This window comes from Cygnus atratus, chromosome 3 (genome assembly GCF_013377495.2).
Source record: "Cygnus atratus isolate AKBS03 ecotype Queensland, Australia chromosome 3, CAtr_DNAZoo_HiC_assembly, whole genome shotgun sequence".
In the NCBI taxonomy this organism is placed as follows: domain Eukaryota; kingdom Metazoa; phylum Chordata; class Aves; order Anseriformes; family Anatidae; genus Cygnus; species Cygnus atratus.
Window position 1 is genome coordinate 77,096,917 of NC_066364.1, and position 21,496 is coordinate 77,118,412.

Below are 21,496 nucleotides of genomic sequence, written 5' to 3' on the forward strand. Positions count from 1 at the left end.
ATCTTCTCTTAGGGTAGAGTAAGGCTGTTCTAAGATTTTGCTTGTTATTTGTCATCTTGACAAAGCAAGTTGTACGTGGGTGCCCTCTACCCTCTCAGATTAATTTTTAAATGAGTAAATGCAGTGGGAGAATGGGACCCTCAGAAGTATGAAACCTTTAACATCCTCCAGAACTGCATCTTGGCCACATAAATCCCTGAGTCACTGCTGTAGCAAGAGCACTACAAACGGTGTTATCAAGAGAGAAGGAAAGACCACAGGCAAAGACCTGCATTCACGATGCAGAACAGACTGACCCAGGAATAAAGCCTACTATCAAACAGTTCCTGTTTCATTATCAGGGCTGTGTATCTCTTGGCTGAGAAGAAGAAAGACTTTGCTGCAGGAGATGTGCCTGGGGAATCCTCAGGGACTGGTATGTAGAAGAGGGGAGTCACTTCTGACAAGGAGTATATAAGTGACTGTTCAGAGGTGGTACAGAAAAGTGGCAAGTAGCTATATTCTTTCCTGTTTTGTACCTGGTCTACATTTTACAACAAACCAAGACTGCATGGCAATTCCAGCTGTTTGAACTAAGCAAACCTCAAACATGTATTATTTGTCTGTGTCCATAGCTTGAACTGAGAAAATTCATTGTACACAATGAGCTAGTCATTGAAGAAGACAGGAATTTCATGCCAAGGCACTCAGAAAAAGCAATAAAGAGAAGAAAACACAGACAGAGGAAGGAGATTTGGGAAAGCTCAGCATACCAGCAAATACTAGAGCTGTGCATGTATCTCAGCAGGTCAGCTAGACAGGGGACTGCGGGACTCTTACCAAAGAACAATCAGTGAGACACTTTGGTCAATACGACTGCTTAAGCATCACTTCTGCATCTATCACATTTCTGCTCCCTGCACATTTAATTTGGTACTGAATTGCTTTTTCTTTCTGTAAAAAGAAAACAACACTCCCTGATCTTTATTCGCTGAGATTGGCCTTAGATACAGGCTTACACAGAATCCACCAGTAAGGTACATGAACAAGTCATCAGAGCAAATCTAATGTGATTTGTTCTCATTTTCATTTTTCTTTGTCTAACACAGTGAATCAATGTTTACTTACAAGCAAGCTTTCACTCTAAATGACCCATGCAAGCTCACTGAGGTTGAATGAGGCCAGAGTTTGAAAAAAAATTTAGAAATTCAGTCATGCATTAAGCATCGATAACAATATTACAGACCTTACATCGCAATGTATTTGCAAAGAAACAGCACGCAGCTGGAAAAGCTACATTGGCCCTGTTCTCTTAGGCTCCCCCAAAAATCCCTTTACAGATGGTCTCTGATGTCTTTAGTGCATCTACTCTTGTCAGACCGATCCATACAGTGAGTTAGTAACACTCCCCTCAACACCAAGCATTTGGCAAAGATTGATGACTCGTTGGTGTGCTGGGGCAGGTAAGATTCGAGAAAGAGGAGCAGATGTGAAGAGACAGATTTTTTGTGTGTGGAATTGGCGACTCAGAAGTATACAAGCCCTGAGTGTGATTTTGCTACAAATAGCAAAACAGAACCAACAACAGCTCCCTCTCTCAGTCTGCAAAGCGGTAATCCTCGTGGGTCTGGGTGCTCACTACCAAAATGCTGGGTTGTTTACTCTGTAGTAACTGTATGTTGAGATGCAAGACCACTACGCATGAGAAGATAATGCAAAGCTGGCTGATGTCCATAGAGGTAAATATGTCCACAATGATGTCCATAGAGGCAAATTTCAGAAACAAAAATGCCAACGTGTCAGACAGTGAGCAGTTCAAATACAAACAGATTTGCAGTCATAAACTGAAAAATATACTGCTTATACTAAACTATGCTCAGTACCTACGAATGTTGGCTCAGGACCAGTTGGTGGCATGCGTTGCTTGGGCACACATTGGTGCCAGGGGGAATAATGCAGTCCCTTACGCATCTGCAGTAACAGCGACCAGGACAAATGGCATTTCCACCCCTGTTTGCACCATTTCTACAGCCAGGCCAGGTCTCAGCATCCACCAGCCACCTGTACTGACCAACCTGACGAGATTTGCAGCAGGTACTCCCTGGTCAAAGCCAAGACAGCCCAAGGAAAAGCTCTTCCCAAAGACTAATTATCAGGGTGCCGCTGGGAAGCAGTGCCCAAGCTGGTCTGTAAGCTCTCCACAGGCTTAAGGAGAAGCAGTCCTGCCCTGTCCTCTGCATCTCAGGCTGTGTCTAGCTCAGTGCCAGAGCTTAACAGTGATAGTACTTTAAATGGGTTTGTCAACTGACAGCACTATCTCTCATAAAGCTCCAGTGAATCTGGCTCAATTAGTCTCTAAGTCCTCACACTTAAAGCCAGATGAACATCCAAAAGCCAAATACCTAAGCTGCTCTCACCTCAAGTGACCTGTGGTTAATGAGCAATCTAACTGGATAGTTTAGCTAAATTCTTTAAATGTTAGGGATGGAGAGTGGTGGAAGATTATTATTAAATATATTTAATAATAAATATGGCCAGCATTAAATATAAACTGATTTAAACAGATAAATGCAAGAATATTTGGAGAAGCTTTATCAGCACTACTCTTTCTTGACTGCTTTGCAGGCTGTAAGCATTTCAGAGGAGCAGTTTGTAGATGTTTTTTTTCAGTAACTTCTTTAACACTAACACAGTCTGTTCCTGTCAAGATGTAAGCCATTCCTGGTGAGCAGACTTTGGCCTTTACCTGTTTACCCATTCTTTCTCCACAGATTTATCTGCCAAATGACCCACTCCATCTTGGGCCTCTTAGGTTCAGAATTAAGCTCAGAGAGAACAGATAAACGGAACTGAAATCTTTATGCTTATTTGGAGTTAAAAAAAAACAAACACATCCAACATCACTATGTGATTATCCTTAACTCATTCATGAACTTCTGACAGCCTCTAGCCTGTTGCCCACTTGCGTAGCTAAGGCTTGATTCACCACTGAGTGGAGAAAATGGTCTGATCACAGAAACCTCCATGGGCTTAACATCTAGCCAGCCTGTGTATCTCTCTATTTAATCCTGATGCAGTTGTGTGCTCTGCACCAAGTGCATTACAAGCACATATTTGTTAATATATTTTTTTTGCCAATGGCATCTACTGTTTATCAGCTTCTGCTTTTAAATAATGTCCTTAACCTCCTCTTCCATTTATTTGTGCCCCTCAGGATCATTCTGACAACTGGAATCAAGGAACACTACAGTCATTGAACTAGTTTCTGCCTGTAATTCTCCACCTCCCAATTTTATTTTATTTTAAAACCTGAGCACTGTTAGCAGCACTTTCCAGATATAAGCCAAAGGGGTTCTCTCCCTATGAAGCATGTGGGGGCGGGGGATATTTATTTACTACTTCAGCTGTTCCTGACAAGATAGAGATAATTGTTATTTTGATTAACTGTGTTAAATCTATGAATGCTATAAAATGGCATAAAGTTTCATGCAGCTGATGTCTTTTGAATCACCAAAGCTAGCAGACAGTCCTACTTTGAAGAAGTCATCATTTCAAATATGCAACTGCACATGGTATCACTGTCTGAGCCTGTCCAGGTCACTGCATGTGAGGTGAGCACACCCTTCTCAGAAACACCCAGTGATCTTAATTTGCTTGAAAACTTTAAAATATCCAGCAATTTCAAGTCATTCCTCTTTCCTCCCTCTGTCCCCCCCCTCTTCCCAGTGCAATTTCAACACATGCATAAAAAACAAAATCACAAAAGCTCACCCCTACATTTCATCTGAATAAAATCCAGATGGTGAATCGCCTCCAGTAAAGGTTCACTATCCAGTGTCAGGTCAAACTCAGCAGACACTTTTGGCTCCAAGGCTCCTTTGACCCACTGTTCCTGGGATACCTGAACACGTTTGATTAAAGCATCTGAAATCTGAAAGACAGCATCAGGCTTATGATGAAGCTGCAGATGAAGCAGCACATTGGAAGACATTAGAAGTGACAGAATGGCTCTGAGATACAGCACAAGGAAACCAGGAATATGACAGCATGAGAGTTGAGATGGGATCCAGTAATTCTGGGGTGAGTTCCATTTATGTGGTATCCTTTGGTCTCCTCCTTTCAAAAACAATCTCATCTTAGAGTAGGAAAGCAAAAACTGCATTCGTAAAGACCATTAAGATAGTTATATATCATGTCTCTGAAAGCCTCATGCACTTGTGAACTCCGTTCTCTGATGTGCACAGTATTGGTTTGCTCTCCTGTTTAAACAGCAGTTGCACAAACAGAGGCTTACATGTCAGAGTCTCTCCATTTAGCACAAATGATTCAGCTGAAAGGAATAAAAAAATCAAAAGGAAAAGAAGGTGGGTATTTCTCACAGTGAGGGAAGTAAGTTGTCAGACAGATTTCCTTAGAATATGATGGACTTGCTATCAATACATCAAAACAGAATTTCATTTTTAAATCTTTGCTCTAGCTCAGCCCACAGACAATTAGGCCAAAAGTCACACTAAGATGATCCCAATGGCCTCCTCTGTAAGCAAAATCTTGGTTCTGAGGAAATCAATGAACTCTACTGTCCTTGAGTTCAGCAACACCGCTTGGATACCTGGAATCCTTCCCAGTGAGATTCCTGCAAATCACAGAGAGCAGAATTTTCTTCTGGATAGGTCAGAGATATTTTTTCTGTATTGCAGGAGTTCAGATATTCTTCCTCACTACTGTTACTGTAAGACACTTGTCTGGTCTCCTGCACCAACAGCTCCTAACCAGTCTGTGCCTTAAGTGGAGAAGCATCTTAACAGCCTTCCTACAACCTTGGAGTCACTTACAGGGGTGCTGGATCCCTTGGCTGTGTTTCAATATCCTGGCTGCAGGAGTAGTTGCTCTAAGTAATGCAGTGCTTCAGCGTTTGTGGTAACCTGGAAATCATTGTTAAATAAACCAGGAAAATGTAAAAACAAAAGTACTTTTTTACGTAAAAGGCAAGCGCAAAGAATGAAGTCACAAAGGTTATAGGAAAAATAAGCTGAAACAAAAAGAAAGCACATATCTAAGCATGTGTGTAAGACCTAAAGGTTGCATTCATTCTGTAGTATCCAACTGACAGCCTGCTAAAATGCTGTGTAGTCTTTGAGATTAACATACACCACACATTCCTAACTCTTGAGACCAGACGTGACAGTAACAATCAATCTGGAGTGCTAATAGGTTTACATTGGCTAATTTTCATCCTGTTTTTAGGGATACTGTGACAGCCCTCTGACATTCATGCATTCGTGTGTGCAGCATGCCCTGTTCAGCTGACAGCCACATACAAACCATTTTGTTTGATGTGCCTTTCTTCTTAGGCAATTAATAAGGCAATAAAGCTAATACGTTAAAATAAGAATTAAGGAAAACAGTTAATAATGTGATTAATTAGGCCAAGTAATTAATTGGATAGTAAAACTTATGTTTTTTTTTCATCAATTGACCCTTTCATGATTTGCCCAATTTCCTCCCTCTTCTTGGCAATGGTAACCATGAAAGATTCCTGCTTCCTCCCTGGGACCTGGGCTGCACAGCTCCTGGAACTGAGCCAGAGGAAGTCAAATGTTAAAGAAGAGACACCTGCCAATCCTTCAAGTTGTAGGCTTACATGAGACCTAGCCATAAAATCTCACTCAATAGTTACTGAGGCAGAGGCTAAGGGGCCTTCTATACATTTAAAAACTCTTCAAACCTTAGCACGCACCTCCAGTGAGTTGTCTGTTGTAGAGAAGATGGAATAAAACTATCAGATTTAGTGATATTAAAATTGTACAGAAAAAAAAGTTTGCACCTAAGAAACAGTATTTGCAACTGGCCTTTTAGACATTATCAACAAGAGTTAAAATGAACCTGCCTTGGAGGTGGAAGGTGCTACTTAGCAAAGCATTCCATTTTTAGATTTACATATCAATCTAATTTTTTTCTCCCAGAACACTGGAAAGAAAAATACCTGTAAAAACCCAGAGGGATCATTTTCTTTGATAACTTCTAGGCAGTACTCCATAAGCCCTGTTGACTGACGTAGCTTCAGCGTACAGTGATTTATCTGGTCCCAAACAACCTGGAAAACAATCAGTACAGTTCTGATAATTGCCTCAGCTTACAGTGAAATGTATAAAATTATTTCAGAAGAGACAACAAACGGATGAGTGTGTTAAAGCTATGCTTAATTTAGCTGCCATATGGCCATTGCCACATCTCCATCAGCTACACTCACTTGCTCTGTATTGTAAATACCGATAATTAGTTTGGCAAAATGTTGTGCACAGGGAATCTCAATTTTCAGAGCAGATTAATTGCTCAAAGCTCAGGTTTGCTTGGGGCAGAAAGAGCACAGAACATGTTTTTGCATTTACAGTATTCACATTTACAATCGTGCTTTCACTAAAAATTGAGCTTTCAAAAAACCTTTGACTTAAAAGGCAAATATTACAGAAGATAACTGCAGGGGTAGCTTCTTGCAGATTATACTCTACCATTATCTTCACAATTCCCCATTGATCCTGTTCTGCTTAAAGATGCATTGCTAGGATTAAGAATGCCTCTCATTTTTTCCAGATTTTGGGCTAGATTCTCCTGTAAATTAGGCCTAATAGCATTGTGTTCAGTCACAGAACTCCACAGTTACCTCAGGCTAAGGAGAATAAAAAGCAAGATAAAACTATGCCATTATAAGCATGTCCTAAATGTTGGTTCTTGTTAAGCATGGGGATTTTTGAATGCTTACTTCAGGTATATTTTATTGTTTTTCACTTTATATTTTTCACTTTGATTTTTCCTTCTGTCTTAGATGCTGTTAATGTTACCAGCACTGTAATACCTCAAAATCACTTATGAAGTTCCCCTTTTCAAAAAATTTGTCTATTTTATGACTGCCACTTGGTTTAACCAGCCATAGCTTTCTTTTCTTCCCTTTACAGCATTTCTTTAATATCTTTCGAGTAGCACATCAATATCTGGTGGTGGCCTGCCTGAATTTCAGAGACTTGAACAGAAACCAAAATCTTCAAAGATTTACTTGGGCAGAAGGGGTTTCTTGCATTTGGAAGGATCCACAATCCAAATCACACAGAGGTTACACTAACAAGCAGCTCTCAAAAGTGAGCCCCAAAACATCAGATGCATAGAATGATGGCCTCACTCAAGAAACTGTTGAAGTACATGCCTAATTTTAAGTGTATAAGCACATTTCCATAAAACTGCTAAGCTGGAACCTGCTGAAGGACTTCAGGATTGGGTTGTTAGGCATTGTCACCGTGTAAAGGGCTCAGAACTTGACAAAATGTTCAGTAACACCAGGTATCAACAGCCACGCTCAGCTGAATATTCACAGCTGATGAGAGTTACACTCACTTTTAGTTTGTGCTCACGTTCTTTGGTAACTTTTGTGAGCAGTTTGGCCTTTTGTCGTGTTAACGCATCGACCAAGGCATCACACTGAGCAACGAGACAGGCTTCGTAATCCAACCCATTCTCCTAGAAGAAGTTGAGAAACATATTAATCAAAGAACCCATTTTATAGCTTACATTATTGCTCATTCTTACCTGTTTTTCCATTCAGAGAATATTTCTTTTCAAGATTTTAGCATTCCTATTGCCTTTCTGATTTCATTATTGCTGTATCATTAATATCCACATGCTATAAAACGAAACAGTGAGATGCTATGCCACAGAGTGGGCTAATATGAAAACCTTGATTTACTGGCACTTTTCAGACAGCAGATGTAGTACAACATAATGTAAAATCTAAACCTACCATACATATATGTAAGAGGGTTCTGTCCCACCCTGTATAATTATCGCAGTGTAGCTCCCTTGAAATCACTAGCTCTACATTATGACAACTAGAAGAGAATTATGGACCAGGATGCAGTCCGTAGGCTGATTACCGAGAAATTAATCAAGTACGAATATTATTCCTGAGATTTTGTGTATCGCATCTAGTACTTTTTCAAAAATAGCAAGCACTTGGCAGTCTTTTATTGATGCTGTGGTAAAACTCTCTGCTGGGCAGGGGCCAGCACGTGAGGTGCACAATGTGTACCCCTGCTGAGCCTTGAACAAGGCCTGGGTATCACTCAGCCTTGCATAAACCCCTATACAATAAACATGGCACAAACCCTGCTACCACTGACACCCACTGCAGCTGTAGAAATCTGGTTGAATGGTACAAATGTGTCTTGTGCCGACCCTCCTCCAGGGGATGGCTTCCCCTGTTTGTGGAGTTGGTGCTGTAACACCCATCAAAGGGAAGCTCTCCCTCGCTTTGTCTGCTGGTGAGGCAAGAAGGAGAAAGCTTTCAAGCTCCTCTTTCCAGGAGATGCTCAGCTGTCCTATCAGCTTTTTTCACAGTTCCCCACATCATTAAGAAGAAAAGAAAAAAGAGTGAGACTATTTTAAGCGTGCTTAAGGAGAAGCACCTCTATGGAAAGCCATCACACACCCCTAACTCCTTACTTTCTCCAGTTCTTTTGTTTATAGTGTTCTCTTCTGTTCATTAGTTTTGTCTTCATTCTTTTGAGACCAGATCTTTCAGCACTGTATTCCTTTCCCTGCAGCACAACACCTGCATCCCTTCCTCTGGCTGAGGGAAGCAGGCTCACTCTTCATTGTCCTAGCCCCAGCCAGTGAGAGGGGAGCAGGGAGAGACACCACACAGCTCGGCTACTGTTCACAGGCTTGTTCTAGACTCCTCCTGTTCGTATCTCTCCCTCCTCGGCTTATATCACACCTGACTCACTCTTAAGCTTCTTTCTGTCAAGCTTCTCTTGACACACTGTTATGTGTACAGAGCTTGACTCTGTAAATGGCTGTGGAGCATCGTTTTTTCTCTTCATTTTCTGTTCACACATCAAACAGGGTGTTTGGCGATATGCCTGTTCCGAGTGAGAAAGGATGAAATTGTTACAGCAGATGGGAAAATGTGAAAATCGGATAATGACCACAACAAGGAGGAGCAAGGAAGCAACAGGGGCAATGAGGAAGGAACAGGCAGTTTCTAAAGAGAAAAGACTACAAGATTTAAAAGTGACCTCAGAAAGGGGAAGGGAATGAAGAAGAGGAGAAACCAACAGATCTGCAAAACAGAAAAAAGAAGAATAGATTATGAATTTGCAAACTGCCCCAGGCAAGACAAAAGCACAGCTCCTGGTAGTTCTGACACACTCAAAGAAGAGATGAAGAGTGGATGGCTAACTGGTCCAGTATGCATTGAAACGGGATAATAAAATGAACATATGGCTCACTCCTTTGTGTAAAAATACATTTTAGCTGAGTGGTAAGTGTCTGTATGCATGTGTGGTAACCATAAGACAGCTATTAGCAATACCCTGCACTGAGATATATGGTTCTGAGTACCTACATGCAGATTACATCTGTCTACCCCCTCAAAGAACAGTCCAAGAACTGTTCTTTCGTCTAAAGGCCAAAAGGCACAGATCAGCTCATGACACATTTAAACCCCTTCCCCTAAAACAGCATAGCTGCATCAAACCTGCCTCCCGGGAGTAATCCCCAGCATGTGCCATTGGTGAATGCTGCCCAGGCATCACCTGGGAACGAGTGCTATTTGTCATGGGACAAACCATGCCATGTCAGATGGTGTGAGTGATCATCATCTAGCACTCAGTTATACCCTAGCCTTGTTTCACTTACTAATACACATGCAGCTGATTAGTCCTTATGTTCTGGTTTGCTGAAATTTGATGTCCTTCCTCATTCAGACAGACTCATGCTGGAGACTGGCTCGACATGTGAGGTCACATCCAGCTTTGTGCCCAGACACACCTGAATTTTAGACAGTGCTTGGTAGATACTATTTCCTCTTTCAAGCCCTCCTCTAGCATTTAAGCAATGAGCAGCATCAAAGAAATTACTTGGTCTTTTGATCTAATTCTAGCAGCTCCCTTAAGCAGAGCAATTTGCCAGTGATTTTATTGAAACACATTAAAGGATTTTACAACATAGTCATAAATAGTCGTAATAGGCCACCTTTGGGTTTCAGGAGGGAAAAAATACATTTTTAATGGAGGTAGGTGACTCAAGAGAAGACTGGTGACAGACTATTGTTTTGGATGAGTTATCCCAGCCTAAAATAGCTGCCAGTACATATAGGAAGAACGGCTCTCTACAGGTACCTCTCCTTCTCCTTGGAAAATGACAGAAGCTCTAGTGACTAGGCTAGATGAGCTATTTAACTTTTAGATAGCTAAGGTCAGCTGAGAAAAACCTCACACTGCATCCAAAACATGACACGTGACAGGTACCAGTCAGTGGCTGCATGCTGGTTTCTTTCAGCTAGATGTTCTTTTCTTTAACCAATTTCCTAGTCTTCGCTTGTTCTGTTTCCCACCCTGTCACAGAAGGCTGTGAGGGTGGGTAATTATGCTGCTCTGTGGCAATCCGCGAGCTCTGGCAGCACTTGTGGTATGAATCCATCATTTGCAGCATAAAGTGTCATTTTTTTAATGATTACATTCTAAACCGAATACAGATTTTTGAGCTTTGGCTTTGTTAGTAACAGGAACAGGACCTGCTTGTTGATGGAAGATGAGCAGGCGTACCCTAGAGCAGATGATGCGTATCACACAGAAAACACATGGCAGCAGAGCGCTGCTGCTGCAGACAGCAAGTGTCCCCTCCTGGAATCAGTGAAGCTCAAAGTACAGCAGCACATCCCCAGCCCCACTCTGCAGGGTGAGAAGGAAGTTGAGGATCACCTAACCTCCAACACTGATCAGAGCTTAAATCTGGCTGAAAACAGAACTTGTTTCATTTGGGGTTTGTGCTCTCAATTATTGCACTCACCATGAGCCCTATTCTCACTGTTGAAGCTGGGCAATTACATGCATGGAAATATCTTCTCCTTCAATAGACAACCAAATTGATTTAGCAGCATTCATTTCATTATTTTTTTTGACTTCCTACAAGTTCTCCAATAAACAGGTTGGCTGGATTTTATCCAGAAATTAGTACATTTTTAGAAATTGCTAGATGAAAAACAAGTAGTAAGTTCTGAGTGGGTAAAAATGAGAACTTATCCTAAATTCAAGGAATTATCATCAGGCAGGAGGCTGAATTCAATCAAATACAAATCAACACAGCTCCAGTGTCCAGTATTGAATATCAGCTTCATGCAATAAACAGCAAACAATCCAGAAGCTAAAAGAGGTGTACAGGCATTATTTGATGAGTAATTTTGCCTAGCAAATACATTCAAGAAAGGTTAGACGATTCCAGGAAATATGAGAACAGCAAAGGAGACAAAGTCATCAGATAAATTATTCACTCAGTTCTATTGATCACATATTATCACAACAGCTAATATTCTACATACCTGTATCTGCTGCAATAAATTTTTCAGCTGAACCAAAAATTCTTTAGCTTCTTTTGCTTTATCTGAAACACCATTTAAAGCCTGAGACAGCTGTGCCTGCAAGAAAAAAAAATAGAAGGAAAAATTGGAGATAAAATGCAAAATATCTCTTACTAATCCTTGTTTTTAACAATTAACAATGAGCTAAAAGGCTTACGTGCTGTCACATGTATTCTTACACACACAAACTGTTTGTGCTTGAAGAGAAGAGTTAAGATTTTAATTGTAATAAGTTTTAATAAAGGAGAAATACGCATGTGGGGGCAGTCAAGTATTGTGTCTGCACATTACACTTTATTACAGTGACTCTGTAACTCAAAATACTTTTTACAAGACAACTACCCACATATATAACGAAATAGTCTTACACAGTAGCATCTGTCATGCCAAAAAATCCCCAAGTGCTTTCAAAAATAGTAGGTTTTTTTTCATCAAAGCCTGAAATCTTTGTAAATGTAGTAGATTCTACCAAACCTACGACTTCAAAGACAAATCTGTGTTTTCAGACTTCATAGTAATGGGGGCTTCAGTTTCGCATGCTCCAACCCAACAAATGGGTGAATATTTCTGGAAAAGTTGAAAAAAAAACTTCTGTTAGCTTTTTACTGCTGAGAGATGAGGACTTGATCAGTGTGTAAGTACACACTGAAGACCCAACTTCCCCTTTGCTCAGCTGGCACCTGAGATCTCTAAACTGAACAAGTGGTTTCTTGATGGACTTTCCATGTCGGAAGGAAACTCCGTCTGGAGGAACCCGTGGTCTGAGTGCACACTCCTCGAGCAGCTTCCTCGGAGCCTGGCTGGGACCACGGAAACCATGCTCTTCCATCTGGCAGCCCATGGCAAGCCCAAATCCAGCGTAACACAGAGAGATGGGATTGGTCCCCTTGTGGGTGTCACTGGGGACGTTTTCTTTTTGCTGTCATACTCGGCCTCCCTGACAAGGGTGTGCACCCAGCATGGGGCTCTGGGCTCTTATGCCAAGTCCTCCTGGTTGGACCTTCTCTTCTGGGTCTGCTCCTTAGTCGCACTTGGTAACCATCAGATTGCCAACATCCAAGTAATACCCCCACAAAACAGAAACAATAACTGACAAAGAAAAGGAAAGCTAAGTATTCTTGCTGATGTCAGGCTCCCAAAAGGTTGCAGTCTCTTGACTCCTTAGGACTAGAGGGTGTCTTGAGACAGAGCCTCGTATGAAGGATGGCATAAAAGCTACAAGCCCCTAAGAGGAGACCTAGTTGCAATCCTGGAAGTCCCCACTCGTTCTCTGCCTCCCTCTTGTTCCTGAGGGGAAGTGAATTACTCCATCCCTGAAAATGACACAGCTCACTTCCTCACACTGACCTTGTTCAGGGTTTACCTCCTGCCTGAACGTCCCCTACACATTCTCCACAACTGGGGCTGAATTACAGAGAAAGAAGCCATCTTCACACCATTTCCTCACAGTCACACAAATTTTCCCCTTTAAGTCCAGCTGTAGGCATCACATCAGTGCTAAACCTGAAAATAAAATATGCTTTACTACAACTAATTTGTAACAAATGTAATAGGAAGATCAACAATTACAGCGTTAGTTGCTCAATAGTTAAATATTTAACATTCTCTTACACAGACTTGTGCCACCTCACAAAAATGTAAAGCAAGCGTATTTGATAGGAAGGCCACCTGAGGCTACAAAAAAAACTCTAATTCCTTGAAAGGGCCCACGTTTTCGGCCAGACCAGCTGATCAGGACTGCAAATCAGCCCTCCATGTGCTGGTTATGGTTGCCATAATTTAAAGCCCACCCTTTTTGATGGCACTTTCCACCCCACACACAAGGTGTTTGGGCCTTTGGTTTGTTCAGCTGACATATGACAAGGTGGAGCTGGCATATGACAAAGCGGTGGGGAGGAAGCAAGAAAGAAATAGGGGGCACGAGCATCATAAGTTCTGCCAACGACTGGTCCAACACAACTGTCCCAGTGTTTCTGTCAAACCAAAAACCAAGGATTGGTCCTGACAAAAGTAAAACTTTTCCAACATCAACCCTCACTTACAAACCAAAGCGTATTTTGCCAGATAAGATGAACCAAAAACTATTTGTGGCCATCAGGTAGAAGTCCGAGCCAACGCAGATGAACTGTGGCCACCACAGGCACTGCCGTCAATTCGCACAGTCATGCCCGGCTCCAGTCACGCTACCACTGCGAGGGACTGGAGCAGACACTTGACAAAGTCATTGATCAAATGGCTCTTAAGGGAATTTTCGTGTTCACTAAAAACTGCGGTTGCATTAACGCGACTGCAGCACGGAACCACAGAGAAGACCAGATCTCCATTTATGAAACCCACTTAGAGATAATAGCCTTGTTTTTCAAAGTGATTGTAAAGGATACCTTACAAAGCAGTGGCATCTGGTCCTGCACTTCCCATTAGAATCAAACAGAGCTAGATGACTAAGCCCTCAATAAACCAACCAAACCATAAAATGCCCTGTACGCTCAGAGCAGTCTTGCGTGCTGCAGAATATTTACTTGAAGCCAAGCTGAAACGTTACAAGCTCCATTGCTTACGACAATTAATAACTCCTGACAAACGGTACTCTTCCGATGGCTGTCTTTACTATAATACCTGCTCTTGCAACAAAAAAGTGAGGATTCTGGATGCCAAGTTTCTACTTCTATCAAACACAGGAACAGGGAGATAATGAGGGTGAGTAATTAAATCCAGATAGGCATGGAAGACTGATGCTTCCTTTGATTGTAGAAAATGAACCAGATAATGCCAATGTCCTTTTTCAAGCGCACAGTTCGTGTTCATTTAGCTTGTTTTCCCTCTCTCTCTCTTTAGCAGCAGATTGGCTATTGATTAGATAAGCTTACCCTGGTGCTGAATGCTGAAAGAGCCCGCATGTTTTGGGGAACACAAGTCTTCACACCAGCAAATAAAAGCAGGCGTGCAGACTCCAATTCTATGCGTATACAACCATTTGAGCTGAAACATGTCCACCATCATTCCTCATATTCATGGGTCCTCTGTTCTTGTTATGGGCCTCAACCAACTTCTCTGGCTGTTGGTCCAGATGCACAGGTCATGTAAGTGAGCATAGCCCACCTAACTCAGTGGATTTATTTACACTGATTCATGCCACTGGGGCCCTCTTTTTGTTTTCCACCATTTTTCATTCCTCTGAAGGAGAGGTTACGTGCAGCAGGGTAACGGGGAAAAACCTGCACCATTAACAGGGGCCAACCAGTCTTGAAAAGCCATCAGGCTAGCAGCACGGCTGAGGGTAAATGCAATTCTCACTGCATGGTCTGAAACACTGCACGGATGAGTTTGCACACTCTGTAATTGCCCAACGAATCTCTATGTAAGGCTCAGACAATGGAGAAGTCAAAGAGCCTGAGAAGACGACTAACGCAGAAGTGGCTGTAAACGGTCCTGAAGGTGAAGATGGGCAGGGGCTCTGGACAAACAGTTCTAGGGTCTGTAGGAAAACTGTTAGTCTGAAGTTTGCTGTTGTGGGATGAAACCGTGCCCTATGAGAGGAGGGAACATGGCATTGGCTGCCTTTTTTAGGGGAAGAATACCAGCCCCTTGCCTTAGAATGGGATATGCAGGTGCTAGGCAGCTGATGGGGAACAACTGCCAAGCCACCACCAAGCCACCAAGCTGCCCAGGCTCAGTGTGCTCACCAAGAAGCCGTTCCACCAGCTTCTCTGCCAGCTACGCTGGGTTATCGAGGAGAACACAGAATTGAACCTCATTCGGCATACCATTCAATGCACAGTACTTCAGCATAAGTAATTTATGGTTTGGCAGAAGTAACTACAGGTAATAAGCTATATGAGAACTATTTATAAACACAAGTATCTAACTCCTGAGCAATTTATCCGAGTGAATGTGAGCTGCTGATTTAGGCTGTCTGACTGTATGGTTCCACTATATTTACTTTCAGCCAAGTGCATTGTTCTGGGGAAAGTAATATTCACAAGGGACCAACTTCAGAGTCCCCAGATTAGTTAATTTCGAGTCTTTTTTTTTTTTTTTTGGCTTTCACTAGCATTTTCACATTAAGATTGAATCTATAAATCAAGAGAAATCACATTCAGTGATACCATACTCCCAGAAAAAATGCAGTAAAAATAGAAACCAACTTGCTCTTGTTCATTCTGTTGACATCAGAAAAGAAGTAAAATGACCAATGGCACACTCTGATCGCAGCAGAGTTTATCACACTGTTCAAAAAGGCACCAGTTTTCACTCAAAGTAGACTGTAACACAACACAAGCTGGTCCCTCACAACACACAAAATGTTAACCACATGTGAACAGTGAGCTTAGTTGCTGCTCATGGAAATAATTCTGCTCAGAACTGGAATCTGCCACTAGTAGATTAGTGATAGTTGCGAATCTGTGATCTGCTCCTTCTGAGTTGAGAGAACTTCTCCCGTGCACAAGCAAGTCACATTAGTGAGGAGGTGGCTGAGTCCTTGGCCGAGAGTATGCAATGGACACACATTTGGAAGGAGCTTGTCTTTCTCAGATGGACAAACTATGCATTTCAACCCCAAGTGGCATCTTTTGGAGGTCTTAAAACCAAAAGGCATTGTTTTTCATTTTGCTAGCTCATGCTCAGCCACTCCACGGCTAGAAGATGAGACCAGACTTGATTTTGTCCTTTCCTGCACCGTCTGAAAGGATCTCTCAGGGCTCCTCTCAGTGCTAACTGCAGCGGAGGGGGAGATCCTGCGGCCAGCAGAGCGAGCCAAGTGCCCTTTGCGTGGCCCATAGGACTCCTTTGCCCCCAATGTAGCCGGAAGCTCCAAAGAACTGCTCTCAGCTCAGAGGTTTTTAAATGTTCATTTGTATTAAATGATTTTCCCAGCATCCATTGTTCTTAACAAGAGTGAGCTAACTTCATACACTTTATAAACTTTTATGGTCACGTCTTGTTCTTTATTCAAATGGTTGCAAAGACTTATTTTGTACCACCTGTGCTGCAAAGTCACTGACTGAGATCACACGGGGGGCTCCAGACAGGGTTAAGGAGCATCGTTTGCAGAGAAGAATGAATCAGACCGCAACATCATGGGAATTGGAAAAGGCTGTACTTGTCCCCAGAGCCCGTCCTACTATTCCTCACTCTTGTGCCATGAAGGTCCCCCAGCCATTCCTTCTGGCCTCTGGGTTTTGAGGGGAATGGAAGATCTCCTTGAGGCCCTGGAGACAACACAATGTCCTGTGAGCCTCCCTACCACACCTTCTCATCTAAGAACTTTGGGTGGCTGCGGGCCGTTCGCCCTCATTGAGGCATTGACAGGGAAGAAGACGTGGTGAGATGAGACTGCGGCAGCTCCCACTGAGTCCCAGGTGGTGAAATGGAGAAACGGAGGCCATCCCCTCTCCTTCCACTGCTCTCAGGCCTGGACAGGACGATGGCATGGACAAGCAAGTTGGCGGGGCTGATAACCCCAGGTGTCTGCCGGGGTTCAGGCTGAGGTTTGATACCTGGGATCAGGCAAGGCAACCGTGGGAGGGAGCCTGCTGGTGCCGGAACAACCCGAGCAGAGGCTGTGGGGTGGCGGGGCGATGTCGCGACAACGAAACCCCGCCGGCCCCCCGCCTCGGGGGCTTACCTTGTGCTGCTTCCACATGGCGCCCAGGGCCTTGACGTCGTGCTTGCCGTGCCGGCCGTCCTCCAGGCACTGGTAGCAGACGGGGCTGCGGCAGCTCACGCAGTACATGCTGTAGTGCTCCAGGTCGTGCTCGGCGCACGTCGCCGGCTTGCGCCCGCCGCCCGCCCCCTTCCCGTCGCCGCCGGGGGCGCCCGGGTGGCCGGGCGGCGGCGCCAGGCGGTGCTTGGCGAAGGGCCCGCGGGCCGGGTGGCAGCGGAGCTGGCAGGCGGCGCAGTACAGCACCTCGCACTGCTCGCACAGCACCGCCGCCGGCTCGGCCGGGCTGCGGTCGCACAGCTGGCACTTGGCGGCGGCGGCGCGGCCCTGCTGGTAGCGCTGCACGATGGCCTCCAGCAGCCGGTTGCGCTGGAAGCCGCGGAGGCCGCGCTGCTCCAGGGAGGCGCTCCGGTGGCACTGCGGGCAGGTGAGGGACAAGCCGGCGGGGCCGGGGCCGGCGCCGGCGCCCCGCGGAGCCGCCGCCCCGGCCGCCCCTCCGGGGGGCGCGGGCACCAGCGGCAGCACCCGCACGCCGTTGGGGGACTTGAGGCTGGGGGTGTAGGAGCCGTAGCCGCTGTCGGTCTCGCTGTGCAGGCTCAGCTTGTCCGCGTGGTCCCCGCCGCCGCCCGCCGCGCACTCCGGGTCCGGGGGGGCGGCGGAGCCCCCGGGCGGCCCCGGGGCCGTGGCCGGAGCGGCGGTGCCCCGCGGGTGGAGCAGGGCCGGCAGGTGCTGCTCGCTCTCCGGGGTCTGCACGGCGATGGTGCGGGCGCAGGGCAGGCAGACATTGTGCGAGCAGGGCAGGATGATGGGCTCCCTGAAGAGCGAGCCGCACACCGGGCACTTGAGCTCCTCTTCCATGGCCGCCGCTTCGTGGGCGGGGGGGATGGGGATGGGGATGGGGATGGGGATGGGGATGGGGATGGGGATGGGGATGGGGATGGGGATGGGGATGGGGATGGGGATGGGGATGGGGATGGGGATGGGGATGGGGATGGGGATCGGGCTGCCCCCGGCGCCCCCCTCGCCTACGGGCGTTCAGCACCCGCCGGGCGCGGACAGCTCGGCGGGGCCGGGAGCCCGGGGACGCCGCCCGCCCGCCCGCCCTGGCCCGGTAGCGCTGGGCGGCGCGGGGCGGCTTTATGGGGGCGGGAGAAGGCGGGAGGAGCCCCTCGCAGCGAATAAGTGATCGCGCTCGCCGCGGCTGGGGACGGCGAAAACCTGTTTTAAAGGGTCTCTGGGCGGCGGTGCCTTCCCTCCGTTTCAGTAAACCCATTGTGCGGGCGGGCGGGGTTGCCTTTCCTCAACGCCCCGGGGACTTTCTGCTCACCCGCACCCGGCCGGGCACGAAATGCCCGGCGCTGCTCCGGGGGGCGTGGGGGGGTGGCAAACGGGAGCTCAGGGGCTGAAAGCAGCCCCCTCGGAAGAAAAACCAGCAGTGGGAGCCCCCCTCCATCTGGTTTACTCTGTTTATTTTCATAGTGGAGAGGTTACGCGCAGGAGCGATTCCGCTTTTATTTTTTTTTCACTCGTGTATCTTGTCCAAAAGCCGCATCTCCATCAACTTCAGTTCCCTAAGCAGATTCCTTTTTTTTTTTAAATGCAAGCTGGTTGTGTCTGAGCAGCTTTTAAAAAATGCACTACTAACTCGCGAAAAATGAAAAAAAAAAAAAAAAAGAAAAGAAAAAGTCCATATTAAACACATCACTTCTCCTTAATGTTTCTTAATACATGATGAGCATTTTGTGGTACTGGGTAGGAAAGTATTTTCCAGTTTCGGGTTTTGTTTTTGCCAGGTTATTGAAACTGTTGATGCGTAGAAAAGAAGGGAAGGGGACAGAGAGCATGAATATACTAAAGGTTCCCGTTTTTTCCTTCCTTCCTCTCTGCAGCTCTCCTTCTTGCCTAGACATTCTCATGACAAGCTGAGGGGAAAGAAAGTCCCGGGTGGCTTCAAGCTTTGTAGCTGCTCAGTTCAAGGTTGAAAGGGGCAGGTTTGTCCTCTGGCACACAAAAGAAAAAAGCCCTGACCCACATAAAGCCGCCTGTCTTCTGTCTAGGTATCTTTTTCTTTCATGTGACCTCTGTGCCAAGACTTGGAGTTGATAGAAGGGTTGTGTTTGGGCTACCTCCACCCAGAAACCTCAGCCGTGCAAGTAATGTTCTCAAATACCATTGATTTCTCAGCTGCCTTATGCTACTACGCTGCAAGAAAAAGCTGTGGGTGAAATGCTGTTACCTTTGTGGTCTCCATTCTCTGCTTTACCATCTGTCAGCAGTGGGAAGGGATGTATAATAAAGACTTCCTGCATCTCTATAGGTGAATCCAAATCACAATTTTCAAGTATATGTTGGAAGCCACAATCCTAAACAGTAGCTTTTTATTTATTTTTATTTTTTTCTCCTGGACTTTTGTTTTCTTTCTTTACCTGTCTTGTGTGTTAGATGCCAGCGATCATAACGTGTATATTGGTAATAGCAGCTCTGAGACATATAAACAAAACTGGGCTTATCAGACAGGAAGGGGTGAAAACGAATGGGTACAAACACCAAACCCTACCAGTACACCTTTACAGGTGCTTTTTAGCCATGGCTGACAAGTTCCAGACTAATAATACAGTGAATTTTAAATTTCCATTTTGACCATTACTCCACAGTTTACATAAAAGTGTAATATTGTTTGCCCTTGGCTACAGAGGGAAGAAAGCATCTCTGAAGTGCCACTGTGATCAGTCAAGCTGAACTCCTCCACAAGCCCAATGTGGCCTCAGAGTGTATATCCGTAATAGATGACATTTGGAATGCAAGCCAAAAAACTGAGCGGGTCTTCTCTGCCCTGTGGTGTGACCTTTATCTTTTTCCACCTGCTCTATAAGCTTGCCTCAAACGTCTGCGTCCAGGAGAGCTCTGTCTCTGAGAGAAGGGAGAGCCGTGTGGGCTGGTGTCCCAGCTCAGCTCATCTGTCAAAGCAGTGCTGGCTTCCAGGCGATTGCAGAGGGTGAGCACAGAAACATGCAGCCACATGGCACCATCGGCTGCTGACCGAATTAGCACCTACAATTGCTCTACTAACTGCTCTGAGGGGTTTAGGTTGCAGAGCACAGGTTTTCCTCCTCATGACGAATGTTAATCTATACAACGGCAAGTGACGATGGGAGTGAGCAATCAAGACACCAGTACCATCTCTGCTGCTTCAGAGGCCAGAACAGAAACTGATCTAAGCACTGAAATCTGGCACCAAGCATGAGTGATCCCTGCAAATCCCACTAACTAACATTGGACACCCTTAGTTTTGCCAAGAAACAGATCCTGCTGAGTAGGTCCCACTGATGTTAATGGAGTTATTCCTAAAGCTCTGCGCAGCCCAATCAGCCCGATAGAATCGGGCCTTTACTATGTTTTGTAATCAAGCCATTCTTATAACAGACATGATCCCAATGATTTTTCCTCTTTTCATGTTCAAATGAGTCTTTAATCTGTTAGAACTGTAACGGCATAGAATAACCTAGAAACCCTACTCTGGCAGTCACGGCTTTGATCTTTATTTTAATACTTCAGTATCACTAATATCATCCCCTTAAACTATTTACCCTTTGTAAGAACTCATTAGCATCTTTTATATCCTCCTGGCAGAAAAAAAAAAAAAAAAAAAAGCTAATGAAGTTTATTTATAAATGTATTAAAAAGACGATGAGGCAGGTTGCAGTACAAGCCCTCAGTAAAGAGATTTGATTCATCTTTTTGCCTCTCTTGTTTTATTGCTTACATCTTTTTTTTCTGTTTCCCCATTTCCTTTCTTGTACTTCTTTATATTTTAGAATGCCCTCACACATTAACCCCTTTCCAATTAGTTTTCCTTTTTTTCATTTTTCTCAGCTTTTTTTCTTCTGAAGCTGTCCATGCAGGTCACTTCACTTTCTTCAGTTTTCTTCTTTTACCACGGCTGTTTCCTCACCCATGGGGAACTTTTTGATCCCAGTATTCCAGCATTGTTCCCGCTAACGGGCATCACTCAAAGCACATGTCCTGCAGTTTGAAGGTTAACAGAGAAAAAAAAATCTTTTCTCCACAGGCGCTTATTCCATTGCAAAAAGAACTACAGAGCGAGAGAGTTCACAAAAACAGAAGATGACAAAACACATCTGGGCTAATGCCAGCGTGTGTCTGGCAGTGTAAGGTGAAGAGTCTCGCTGCACCGTTATAAATGCATGTTGCTCATTTAGCAGGGGAGGATGCCCTCAGCAAGCACCGAGGACAATGCAGTTGCAGCTGCTGCTATCTCTGAATTTTAGGCTAGAGTACTAACCAGTGGATGTGTGTTTTGGTACACACACACATCACACCTTGCCATTGCTCATAAACAAACAACAAGCCACGCTGTAACCTCTCCTCTTTCCACCATTACTAGCCGCAGCTGAGGCTGGTGTACGTTCTGTGTGAGGGGTGATGTG

The 21,496-nt window shown here is 44.8% G+C and overlaps 1 protein-coding gene across 1 annotated transcript in view; it reads right to left on the reverse strand.

Moving 5' to 3' along the window:
- TRIM67 (tripartite motif containing 67) overlaps positions 1 to 17,906 on the reverse strand; it is a 31,512-nt gene extending 13,606 nt beyond the window's left edge. The window contains exons 1-5 of the mRNA XM_050709725.1: positions 17,013 to 17,906; positions 11,348 to 11,443; positions 7,366 to 7,488; positions 5,963 to 6,073; positions 3,757 to 3,910 (exon numbers count right to left, since the gene is read on the reverse strand). Coding sequence (XP_050565682.1) covers positions 3,757 to 3,910; positions 5,963 to 6,073; positions 7,366 to 7,488; positions 11,348 to 11,443; positions 17,013 to 17,906 — 1,378 coding nt within the window. The remainder of the gene's footprint in view (positions 1 to 3,756; positions 3,911 to 5,962; positions 6,074 to 7,365; positions 7,489 to 11,347; positions 11,444 to 17,012) is intronic.
- Positions 17,907 to 21,496: the final 3,590 nt, after the last annotated feature.